This window comes from Myiozetetes cayanensis, unplaced genomic scaffold (assembly GCF_022539395.1).
Source record: "Myiozetetes cayanensis isolate MyiCay16 unplaced genomic scaffold, myiCay2020 scf5-8, whole genome shotgun sequence".
NCBI classification, from domain to species: domain Eukaryota; kingdom Metazoa; phylum Chordata; class Aves; order Passeriformes; family Tyrannidae; genus Myiozetetes; species Myiozetetes cayanensis.
The window spans coordinates 25,286,402-25,298,953 of record NW_026087742.1 but is presented as its reverse complement, the minus strand read 5'-3'; the positions used below and the strand labels follow the sequence as shown (position 1 = coordinate 25,298,953).

Here is a 12,552-nt window from a genome sequence, read left to right as displayed (position 1 = left end):
GAAGATTTAATTATTTGTTGTGTTCCAATTATGCAACAAAACTATAATTTTGCTTCTGTTCAAAAGTGTTTTCATTTCCTTACAGATGAGCACATTTTCAAACAATGAACACCAGAGAACTGAAATGAAGCATGTCTTGTAGCAGTCAAAATGGCATTAAATTTATTAAAAGAATGCCTTAAGAAACCCTTTATTAATTATTCAGAAGACTTAATTTCCAATTTGATTATTTAATTTTGTAGTCATGCAGAATTTTTTTCACTTGTTTTTCTGGCTTTTACCCCTTACCCATACTGTCTGTTACTAGAAGTGAACAATCAAACATAAAGAAAGTTCCACATGATGAATATCATGGTGACAGGAATACTGGGACATATGAATACAAGGAACAAATTCTTTGTAATTTTTATTTAGTAAGCTTTTAGGTCAGAAGGATGCCCAGAACAGCCACTTACCATTTTAAGTCACAGAATCCCTAAAAAAAATTTCTGTTTTATTCTTTCGCAGTGTCATAAACTACAAAGCCTGCAATGTGGCAGAAGTAAACATAAGCCAGCACCTATGTTAGATGTTTTTCTCTTCAGTGATGAGTAGGAGAGTCCACGAGACTCTTGAGCAACATTTTGCTATCAGCAGAACCAGCATAGCCCTCCCAGTAACCCATTTGTAGCCATCACTTTAACTTGGGACAAGGTGAAGAAATCTCTCCAGGACAGCCTGATATCAAAAATATACATCCCTAACACTATAACATGAAATTCTCTAATTTGGATACCAAATGTTAGGGTCCTACATCCATTTTAGGCACTCACACAAAGGGCAGCTTGATTTTCAGAGCAGCCTTTAAAAACCATTCCATTTGTCTGAGCAGCTGTCACATACTCTTTCAGACTGTGAATGGAGGGTGCTGCTCCAGAAAATCAGTGCTTTGCTGTAGAAAAGAAGCATCACTTGAGATATAATCTCCTTTAAAGGAAAGGACAACATCTGGCCTAACCAGCCCTCTGAAAAGGATAAGCAATTCCTAAGAAAAACTGTAGAACACCTTATTAACAGACTAGGATTTAGATTAGAATATTTCAGAGCTATAAAACCTAGCTGCATTTAACACCAAAGAGCTTCATCAGTGCTGTCATCATGCTGGCTTTGAGCTTTGCAAATCGGTAGTCTAACCTTTTCTATTTCTATTTTACAGGTGTTTGTGTACAACAGGAATTACATGTCTCGTGTTATATGCGACAGCTGTTCCCAGATGTTTATACATACGTCTGAACTGCAAGAAACAGCTCCCAGCTTTTAGAGTGCAGGCTCATACAGCACATGCAATGTATGGACTTTCTGACTCCTCTGAAGGACTCTAAAGAGCCTTGATCTGGGAGCTGCCACAGCTGCCACGCAACAATTGCGTGTCTTCTTCACGTGGCAATCCCACAGCTGGACTTGGCTGTGCTAGGACACAGAATGGATCACTGTCCCCAGACCTCATCTTTGAGGGTGAAAACAAAAGAAGGAGCTGGTTGCTTTCATGCTTTACTGTGATTAAAACGGTATATTGCTTTCTATTAATAATATTCACATTCTGAACAGTTTATGTAACTTATTTTTAATACCTAAATCATGCATGGTTTACTATCTTTACATTTATCACAAAGGAGGATCATGCATGGAAACCTATCTTGCTGAGAAAGAGCTTTTGAGAAACAGTTTACCTTAAGAATGAAGTAGGGTATAAATGTTCACGAGGCTAGCAGAGTTGTTTGCTACCATTATTTGTTTATATTCATGCTGGAGGCAGACAGCACAAATTGTGATACAGTGCAAGGCAAGACAGTCCCTGCCCAAAAGAGCTTAAAGTGTTAACAGTCAAATTATTCAAGTGTGGGATGAGAAAGAGTTCACAGGTACAGTCTAGCAGCTAGCTAAGCTGAGCACCCAGGTCTTCCGACCTGACAACATTCTGTTTTGTTGCCATATGGTTCCTATCAGTCTTTCAATGAAAACACCAAGGCACAACCAACAAACAGCTATGACATTCGATGGTGTGTTTCCCTCAGCTATTACAGCAGAACTGTGGTCACAGATTTTAATATTATTGAAAATGAGGGTGACTTTATACAGGTCTTTTTCTATTAGGGAGTTTCTGACTAACACGCTGAAACACCAGTTCCAGTCTCCACTGCTGAAGAAGGGGTTTAAGAGCCTAATATTTAGCTATTGGACAAGGTACACGGTAAGGTCCTGGAGGGTTGCCTTCTGGTGCTCAGAGCCAATGTAGAGACTGCCCTTTTTCTTTGGTGGCCTCAAGGAGAGTACCCGCTGATTCAGACCTGGACTTACAGACCAACATCCTCTCCTGTCCCTGGGTGGGGCTGGCGATCACCAGGCTGTGCTCGACCCTGGTCACCCTCCCCACAGCTGCTCTGCTCCCTTGCTTTAGCTCCTGTCTTCCCTGTCCACAGGAGCTGCTGGCCCCTCTTGGTGAGCTCAGGCCCCCTTGAACCCTGAGCTATGAGCAATGGGCTGCACATGGGCTACCTCTGCTGCTCCCCCTGAGCCAAACACCACGGCCCAAACCCAGGTTCCCATTTTCTCCCCTCTGCCAGCTCATGCTGCTTCCTGTTCCTTGCTAATCCCTGCATACACATCCCTTCTGAAGAACTTAAGCAAGCATGAATTCATCTGATCAGAAACTCCCTCACATATGGGAAATAATGATAAAATGCACCTTGTATCCAAACTGCAGGAGCTAACTTCTCCTTAATTATTAATTTGCCTTCTGACTAGTAAGCATTCTTTTTAATTTAATATAAATAGGTAGAAAGGTTATGCTGGTGGTGTTATCAATAATCAAGTTTCAAAATAAATTGCATTCTATGTTTTACATGCACATAAAATGTTTTGAAACATTTACTTTCTAGTTTTCTAGCTGTTTTCCAGTAGAACATAATTTTCAAACTGCAACAAATTTCTTCCATTACTCTGCAGTTACCCACGAGTTAATAAAAGAAGAACTGTTGGAAATTTAATAATATTCTTCTTGAAAGAAAGCTATTTAAAAAACACTTCATGTAGGAAAGTGGGAGGTTGGCATGTCATGGGCCTAATCCTAGCAGATTTAACCAGTGAAATAAATCAGGATGGCAGCACTTAGAAACCATAGTACGTATAAAAACTTAAAATCTTGTCATCAGGGACCTGTTCTGAAGCTCACGGGAATCAGTTGTGGGAATCTTTACACAGCCTTCTCTAACCTTTATAGTCTTAAACCCATTTTTGATGCAAGCCTCCAATATGAAGGTGATTTCTTGAGAAAAAACACAAAGACATTTTCATTTTAGAGAAGTCACTCTCCTATACACAGACTCATGAAATTCTTTCCTTCTACTCTTTGAAAGAAGTCTAAACTGTCCATTGCATCTCTCACAACAAAACTAAATGACCTATCAAAATTGTATTTTCCTGTGCTCACAGTGCGTTCTCAATTACATGCTTCAATATGAAGTCGCATACAAATGGTTAGAACAGTAATGGACATACATAATGATTCATACATAATTATTTATACTATATATTATACTCCTAAGAGGCCCTGAATAAGTTTTCCTAATGAGGAGATAGAAATAAAGTAAGCTTTACCGGAATGGGTACACTTCTGTAATACATTATACAGTAATTAACTGAAGCATTGAATATTGCACCACTTACGTGATGAATGTTTTAGAGCTACCATGCTTACATGTGCCACTGTAGAGTCAATGTAGTACAAAGCCCTAACTTTTGACCTCCAAATTACAAACGAAAATCAAATTGCAGTTTGACTTTCTCTATTGAAAGAACATGGTATACAGGAGTAAGAATAAGATATTGTTGAGGTTAAGCCATCCGATACCATTATATGGCATGCCTTGCGGCATTACTGTTCTCAGTAATGTAAGTGTTTGGGGCTTTTTATTTTTAAAATTTTTGTTCCACAGTTTTCACCAATGTTATTCCATAAATATTCCTCTATCCAGAATACATTTACAGTGGAAATTGCTACCACTCAGATATTAAAAAATAAGCAGGATCTTTCAAATAGCTTTATTAATTTTTTTATAGTGATGGAAATGCATCACTATAGTATTTAAATATTAGCTTAATTAAGATACCAGTGATTAAGAAAGATTATCCCCCTCCTCTGCCTACCATTCTCAAAAAGAAAGGTTGGTAGTACTTTAGTTGCTGCTACCCTCTGTGTGGCACTGTGAATTTCAGAAAACTTTTAATGAAATGATTTATGTTCTGTTCTGAAAGAATTAGAATTTGATTTTCCAATTACATCATCTGCAAAGCCATGTTTTAGTGAACAGTACAGGAGGAACATCTGAGAAGACAGTCTTGTGAAACAAGTTAAATATTACTTAATGAAGAAGTTGGATTTGTACTGAATTACAAACCAGCCCTGCCTGTGAAACAAGGAGTGCTCTTCAGCACTGAGTCTCTCAGTTCTTCAACACTTGTATCAATGATAGAACACACAAATGCCTAATTCCTCACTGAGGCGGGGAGAAGAGAAACAACAAAGCTGAATTAGTCGGTTGTCCTAGGCTGGCTCTGCAGAAGCTTAGTCAGAGGTTAAAACATTGTCAAGCAGTAGGATGTTACAGGCAAAATGTATTTTTCAGAAGAGTGTTCAGCCAGTCTAAGCAATGTTCAGAATCAGACCTAGAAATGAAAAGGCAGGAGATTTTTCAAGTCCTCCAAGAAGCCTTTATCAACACTGTTCTTGTGGGCCTGATTGGAACAGAAATCTGACTAACTTACTAATAGCTCTCTTAGATGTAAAACTACTTGTGTCTACACTGGCAATTAGGGTGCCACAGGGATTCTTCCTAGGCATTGTCTTGGAGTCTCAAAGTATGCTAAATGAGCCCAGCAATGTTGTTCCTCAAATCATCCCCCTTCAGACAGAACTAAGGATGAAGGTGCTCACCATCATGTGTGCAGTGTTTGCCTTCCAGAACAGTGTCCTCCAGCAGTTTGCACTTTGCATATGTGTTGTGCATGCTCAGGGACAGTATCTGACATGAACTTCACTGCCAGGTGAAGAATAATGCTGTCATGGTCTGGCGACCAGAATGAATTGCTATAAATCAAATTCTTTTCCTCCTGTTTTTGTAACCTTATTGGTCAGTGATGCAGTCATACCCAGTAGGACCTTCGCTGGGCAGCAACTTGAATCGCTTCTCTCAGCAGTCAAGTGTTCTTTCTGTTTCTGCTAAATTTCTGAAGGATGAAGTCTTGGTCTATTTTCAGCAGGGGAAGGTGGTCATTGGTTTTACGAACACAAATATCATGGGGCTCTTACAGAACACAGCACACTTCCATTACAGAGCTTGTGTGCCATGAACTTTAAACAGATCAGAGGCAAGACGGGAAGGGTTCTGCCTGACTAATCTATAAGTATGTAGTTGTGTTCTATGAGTAAGAAATGTTAGTCAGTGCAAAGGCACATGTGGGTGTAAGGTTGTGCTGATAAGCACAAGACAGTTCCATTCCCAAGTTCTTGGAGGGTGCAGTTACTTAAGCTGATTAGACTGGATTCTGCCCCATTTTACAGCAGGTATGCCAAAGAAAAATTAATTAAATTTTGAATTAATTTATAAAAAATAATTAATATCAGTAACAGTAAAAGAAACTTCTTGTTTTAAAAAGCAGTTCCAAGAATAGCTACTGCCTACAAAATTGCACCTGATATCACATTTTAGAGAGTCAAATATAGCTTGGAAAACGACATGAAAGTGCTAAAATAGGAAACACCCATAAATGTGCCATGTTTTCCCTGCTGAATGATCTTCAAAACAGAAAAGCAGAATAAATTTTGAAGCAAATTATCTTAAATTTATCCAAGAGAGCTATTTTTGATCACAAGCAGAATGAAAAATCGAAGTTAACCGCAGAAAAAGTAAGGTGCTATAGGAGTCAGTTATCATTATAAAGCTAAGAATATGCACATATGTTTACCAACTCAGTGATCTCTTAGTTTTCAGTAAGAAGAAAAAGAGAGGTTTTAGCTCATTTCTGAAGAGAAAATTGAAAAGTTGAGTGTGAGCCACACAATAAATAATCTAATTATACTAAGCTATCAAATGTTTTCTTTTAAAGCCTATATCATGAGTTTCTGAGACCCTGTTCAAGAATTTGAGCTCCTAGTTTTATACCAGTATTATGATACTCTATTTCACTTTGATATTCCCATGTCCACAGAATTTGGTTGAAAATAGTACAAGGAAATACATATTTCAAAACAGCTGTTTTGTTTGAGCTCTTGATACATCAGGGAAACACTTTTATTAGTTTCAGGTTTTTATAAATTACTAATTAGTGGCCTCCATTCAAGATTAATTTGTCCTGTCAAAATAAAATAAAATATGTGAAACAATAACAGAGGATTTGAATAGCATATTTGTGGGAATTTGTTATCATAACTAAGGGGAGGAAGAAAAGTATGTCTCAATACTTACCAAACTACAAGGACAAGAGTTGTGATATGCACACCACAAGCAAAATTAATGTATCACAGCTACACCTCCTATTTTCCATCACATTTAAAGTCGGCTAGTAGAAAACCTCTAAGCAACAATCTTTAAGTCAGCAAACTCACGTTAAAGAGATCAATGCAGACTAGGCACTTGTAGAAAAAGTCTCTAAGGAATGAGATGAACTCCACCTCCTGAAGGACTATGGGTAAAATGGGAAATATTTATAAATTTCTAAATGGCCCCGATTTCCCTGCCAGGTCAGTTGGTTGATAAGTGAATATTTTTATTTCAGGCTCTGCTTCCATTGTAAATTTCATAACTTAGGCACTGGTGGGTTCTAATGGTTAAAATTTACCATCTCCATGTTGCTGTTATTCAAATAATTTCTCTACATGTACAGATGCATTTTACCTGTACATATATATATATATATGTGAAAAATCATGAGGATTCCCTACTGGAAAAAAAAAGGAATCAGAAAGCCTTTTAAGAAAATAGACAAACAAGCCTCTAATAGGAGATTATAGGAATATACCTGCACAATGCTGTTATTTCAAATGTTTTCATACTGTTAACCTCAAGATGCACCACGTACATTTAATTTTTCTTTAAGTAAACAGGCTTAGGATTTTACTGTGCTACCTAATAAGCACTTCTCCAGTAGTTTCTTCTCTTTGGAACTGTAACTATGCACTTCACTTCTTAGGGATTAATGAAACACGGTGATGCATGACATGAATGGCTTATACAGACTGCAGGAAGAGAAGCCAGTCACCTTTACCTGAAGTGGGAGACTTGCAACGCTCTAGCTCCAGGGAAACTGGACTGTCACTGAGTTCAGTCAGGCCTGAAAAAATGGAGTTAAAGAGTTAAGTTACAATCTAACAGGGCATGCTTCAACTTTCTAGGTTGATGATATTCTGCACTTTACAGTCAATTTGGAGAAAAGAATGGTGTGAAATGAGAGGGCAATATCTATTTCAGATAACTGCAGTTATCAGGCTGTCACTGTTGAAATTTAGGTTTGATTTAAAAAAATCACACCTCTTGTTAACTCAGATTTGTTTTCCAAGTGCCTCAGGATAGAAAAGAGTAACTATACCTAACAAAACAAAACAAGTTAAGTATAGTTTAAAATGTAAAAGTCTGTGATATAAATAAAACTCATTCACCCCTGTCAAACTGATGTGGAAACTCTGCTTTTAAATGCTGCAGAATGCAGGGAGGGAATCTTAAAACAGGGGAGGAAAAAATAAAACCACTACTATGCCATATTAGGAACTTCTATACGAATTCACACAAGATAGATAACTTTAAAGGTTATGGAGGCATTGATAATGCTATCTGAGTATAACACAGATTTTTTGGACAAGACGCTTTACATATTGTTCATAAATATTTGTGAGGAACTTGGCCTACATGGAAGACAGCAACATATAAATTAACCCTAGTCTATACTGCTTAAGCTCCTCCTTGTTTCTGTGACCAAACTGAGATCCATCTTTGGCATAGGTTGAATGAACAAGTTCAAACATGCCTTTTGGCATAGTAGGCAGGGAAAGTCTGAGCTCATGCTATCCTTTACCAACTGCTGAGTGGGTGACCTGGGCACGGGCACACCTATTCAAACGCACCCTTCCTGTGTATCCCGTAATGCCCTGTGGCCTGCATCAAGGGCTTCACCCTTGTGATGTGGAGCTATGGCACTGCATGCCATAGGCTATGTGGGTCTGACTGAAAACCCAGCACCAGACCTACATATGTTGGCACTGTGGACTCGGAGCACTCAGGTCAGGGCCTCGTGAACATCATCCCACAGTCAGATGTACAATACTGTTGTACTGATATTGTATTTACACACATGCTGCTCATGTCGTTTCCTGAAAATCAAACATCCTACAAGAACCTTTCAGTATGCTTTAATCTGGCACCAAAACATTATATGTTTTAATATTTACCACTCCTGGACTCTCAGGCCCTGGGTCCCTTACTTCTAAAATTCATACACACTCTTGTCTTAAAATATTCTGCTACCATTTGGCCACCAATGCTGTTCTCTGGTGTTAAAAACAATGGAATCTTAACGCAGGTACTGACAACTTTATGACAAGCACTAGGGAGAATCCAAAGCCCCAATAAGCAGAACAAAAAAGGTCCTACCACTAATAAAAATGCAGGAGTGCAAGAATAACATTGAGAGCCCTTTGGAAAAGCAGCAGCTCATTTGACCTGTTAAGTTAGTATTAATGACATACTTGTACCTGACTTTTAAAACACAAGAGATCACAAACTATATACTATTGTTGAAGACCAGAGATCTTTTGTTTTGAGAGATATACTTGAATCTTTCTCTGATTCTCTGAGAGAATTTTATATTTCAATCATGAGTCCAGTCACTTTTGATGTTATGAGAGTATTCACAAACGGCAATCATTTAGGGAGACTCTCTACGTGCAGTTCTCTTACAGCAAATCTTAATTTTACTTGACCCTGAGGTTTCTCTACATACCTAGAGATTTGGGACAGAATTGATTCTTGCTGCAGAACTGTCTGCAAGGTGCAGTGGGAGAGAGTTTGGCACATTTGCATAGCATTAGAGACCTTGGATGAATAAAATGAAATATTACAGTGTTTCTTTTCTAAGTGCATATTAAAGTTTTAACACCTTATCATGTTCTAAACCTTGGATAGTTAGTACTGGTGTCAGTTACAATGTCAAATCCCAGGTCAGATTTTGCTTCTAAATAGTGTGGTGTGGTTTTTTTGGTTTGGTTTGTTTGTCTGTTCTTTAACTGTGAGTTCAGAAAAACAATATTACACCTCAATATAAATTATGGTGCTAGAGACTTAAACAGGAAATGCACCAAACCACACCAACCAAGAGCAATCACCGTAAGAATACCATGAATTCTTTTTACAACATACAACATTAAAGATACATTTCACGTTATGCTATTTATAAATGGTGAACATGTGAACTTCTCTACAAATCTAGACTTGCTGTCAAGCTACTGTCACCTTTAACAATGACCACCAATAGATGCTTTTAAAGGAGAAGTGTAATATGTTCCTATGTTAAATGTAAGTGGTACCACATTCCCTGCACAAAACCTTTATCTTAATCTCAGACAGTTAGATTTGCTTAAGCACTGCCACTCACAGATTTTCTCCTGCCATAAATCTTTCTTGCTTAGAAATATTACAAGTTCTTGTCGTTACCCACCCATTTGTCCAAAGTCTCTTTTAATTTTGCTAAATTCTAAACTCTGAAGACCTCATAAGGCAATGAATTGCAGTCATCATTCACAGAAAAGAAAAAACATCAATTTGTAATTTTTTATATGTTACCTTTGATTCCACTAAATGTCATCTTTTGTTTCCCTTTGAGATAAGAGGAGCTCTCAAGCTGTTCTTTGTACTACTGCTCATTTTCGACTTTCCTTTTTGAGGAAACCAAGCTAAATACTTCCAATAATTTATCATGTACAAATACTTCCACGGACCTCATCTTCCCTTGAATGTTTGAGAGACTATAACAGCTACTGAAATTAGATTACAAAAATATTTTCACTTTCCATTTTGAAGTTCTGTAGGCACAGTTTGTGCCCCAAGATAGTTTAGCTATTTTCAGCCAAAATAAAATGCCACCCCAGCAAATTTTGAGTCCACCTAGAGCAAGAACATAGCAGCAAAACTAAAGGCAAATAACTGAGATTGGCAATGTGAAGAACCACCTGTGAGAAGACATACCCATTGACATGATAAAGAAATTGGCTTTGATTTGAGCAAATCAAATGTGTGTTTACACGAGTAAATAGTGCAAGATGCAAATACATCACACAAGACGTTAAATCACTTTTAAAGACATGTTCCATGCATACTTTTCAGTTAACTGTGATTACCCTTTCCTCTTCATTAAAGGATCAAAAAATATATTGCCTAGTACGTATGAAGTAGCAACTTTTATGAACTCATAATTTGTAATCATTTTTTAACTTTTAAATTTCTATCTCTATGTTTAAATGATTCAGATGGATCATCTACTTTAAAGTACCCAAAGCCACCATATATGTTCCTATAAATAAATTATCATAAAAAATCACAGGCCAAAAAGTAAGCCCAGTGTTACCCTAATCCATCATCTTCACACTGAATTACCATACTATGTTTTCCATATGCTTATATATATAGATACATATATATGTGTGTGTGTGTATGCATGTATTCTTTGGAAAATAGTTCAGAATATAGCTGTTGACTTCAAACTCAAACTATATTAGCTTCTTAGGTGTGATTTAAAGCGTCAATTACTGATATGTAATGGCTATAACACACAGTTTTCTGGGTCCTCCTGTCAGACCAAGGTTATTTTTGCTGAAATTCTCTCAAGGGACTGGCCTGAAGGAGGAACAAGGACTTCTCACTGAAAGGTCTTCATTAAGAAAATTATTTTCCAGTGTATGGTAACATTCTTTGAACTTGACAAATTTTTGGGTGCTTCATAAGGGCTATTTATTTTCTTGTTCTTCCAACAGATGGTATGAATTTCTAGGAGGAGATGCAAATTCCTTTTGCATCATGTTGGTATTTTTATATTCTGCTGCAAATATTATCTATCTAGATGCAGTAAATGTACTTGTTTTAATATTTGAATATATGTTACACACCACCAGGTAATAACACGTTCAACTTGATTTCAACTGAAGAAAAAAAAATAAAACCAACCAACAACATAATTCTGCACTACTGCAAAGAGATTTTATTTAGCTTGTCTTATATTGGTGCTACAAAGCAAGGTAGCTGCAGATGTTACAGCAAATGGAACTAGCATCAGCACTAGAAAGCAAACCCCAGTTCTGCACATACTCTCCTCTCAGCTTCTATTATTTTCCTCAAATTGCTTCCATGATAGGACAATTATATTTCAGTCTCTCCCATCACACAGAACTCCCATCACCTAGAACTGACTACATTTCTTCCTTTCTTGCTTTCCCTTTCCCACTTTCACCTCCCAAACCAGTGAATGTGCTGTTTTAATCCCGTAAGTCCACTCTAGGTGCATTTGAGTCAAGCTTACATATGTAATCATTATCAAGCTCTCTATAGACTTATTGGCTAAAATTCAAAACAATTATTCCACCACCATGCTTTGCATACTGGATGTCCTTGACATTGTTGACTGTGTCATGTCTTTCCTTTGGAAAACCTCTCTTCTCCAATGTAGTGCTTCTTTCCTCTGATGCTTGTTTTGTTTTTTTTTTCCCCTTTCTCTCTTCAGTTTCAAGGCATCCCAGACTGAAATATCTGAACTTCCTTTATCTCTCTGACCCAGCATTTGATTAGGATGAAGAACTGAAGAGATTCTTTTGTATAAACATGACAATAATTATAGATACACACATTTTTTACCCTCATGATTCATGAATACACAGATCTAACTTGGATTTTTTTCATCCAAGTTAGAGTACTAATCTTGTCTAAAATCTACTCAAAAGTGTCCAAGTATGAACTTAACATTGCCAAGATGACCCCTACCTTTTTTTTTTTTTTTTACTGAAGTCTTCACTATGTCAACAGAGCTAGCAGCACCACTGAATTCTCTGATACTCTAATCCATTATATTGGTTACATTCTTAGAACATCACACTCTAACTCTCATATTCAGGCTGGATACTAAATTACACTGGTTCTTCCCGCAAATCAGCTCTAAAACGACCAAGAAAAGTCTCAGTATCTTGCTCATTGATAATCTCTTCTTTGACTTCAATGCCTACAAGTCATTCTCTCAAACTGACCCTCATGAAATTATCTTCCTGGTTCATTACTTAATTTAATCTACTACTCATATATCTTCCCATTAACTTCCATTTTCATAGATACAACCCTGAAAACTTTAGACCTAATGCTTATGTTACGACATGACTGCTCTTGCTTGTGTCATAATAGTATCAGCTGCACAATTTCCAAAAATAATTTACTTTTCCCATCATCATCCCTTACGAGAAGAGATAAAGCTGTAAGCAAAATCCTA

The 12,552-nt window shown here is 37.3% G+C and overlaps 1 protein-coding gene across 12 annotated transcripts in view; it reads right to left on the bottom strand.

Moving 5' to 3' along the window:
* The window catches only part of STXBP5L (syntaxin binding protein 5L), a 181,218-nt gene that overhangs the window by 35,021 nt on the left and 133,645 nt on the right, over positions 1-12,552 (bottom strand). For 7 of the 12 annotated variants that reach the window (XM_050333880.1, XM_050333881.1, XM_050333886.1 and 4 more), the window contains one exon: positions 7,303-7,368. The exons of the other annotated variants lie outside the window; for them this stretch is intronic. In XM_050333880.1, coding sequence (XP_050189837.1) covers positions 7,303-7,368 — 66 coding nt within the window. The remainder of the gene's footprint in view (positions 1-7,302; positions 7,369-12,552) is intronic. 12 annotated transcript variants of the gene reach the window in all.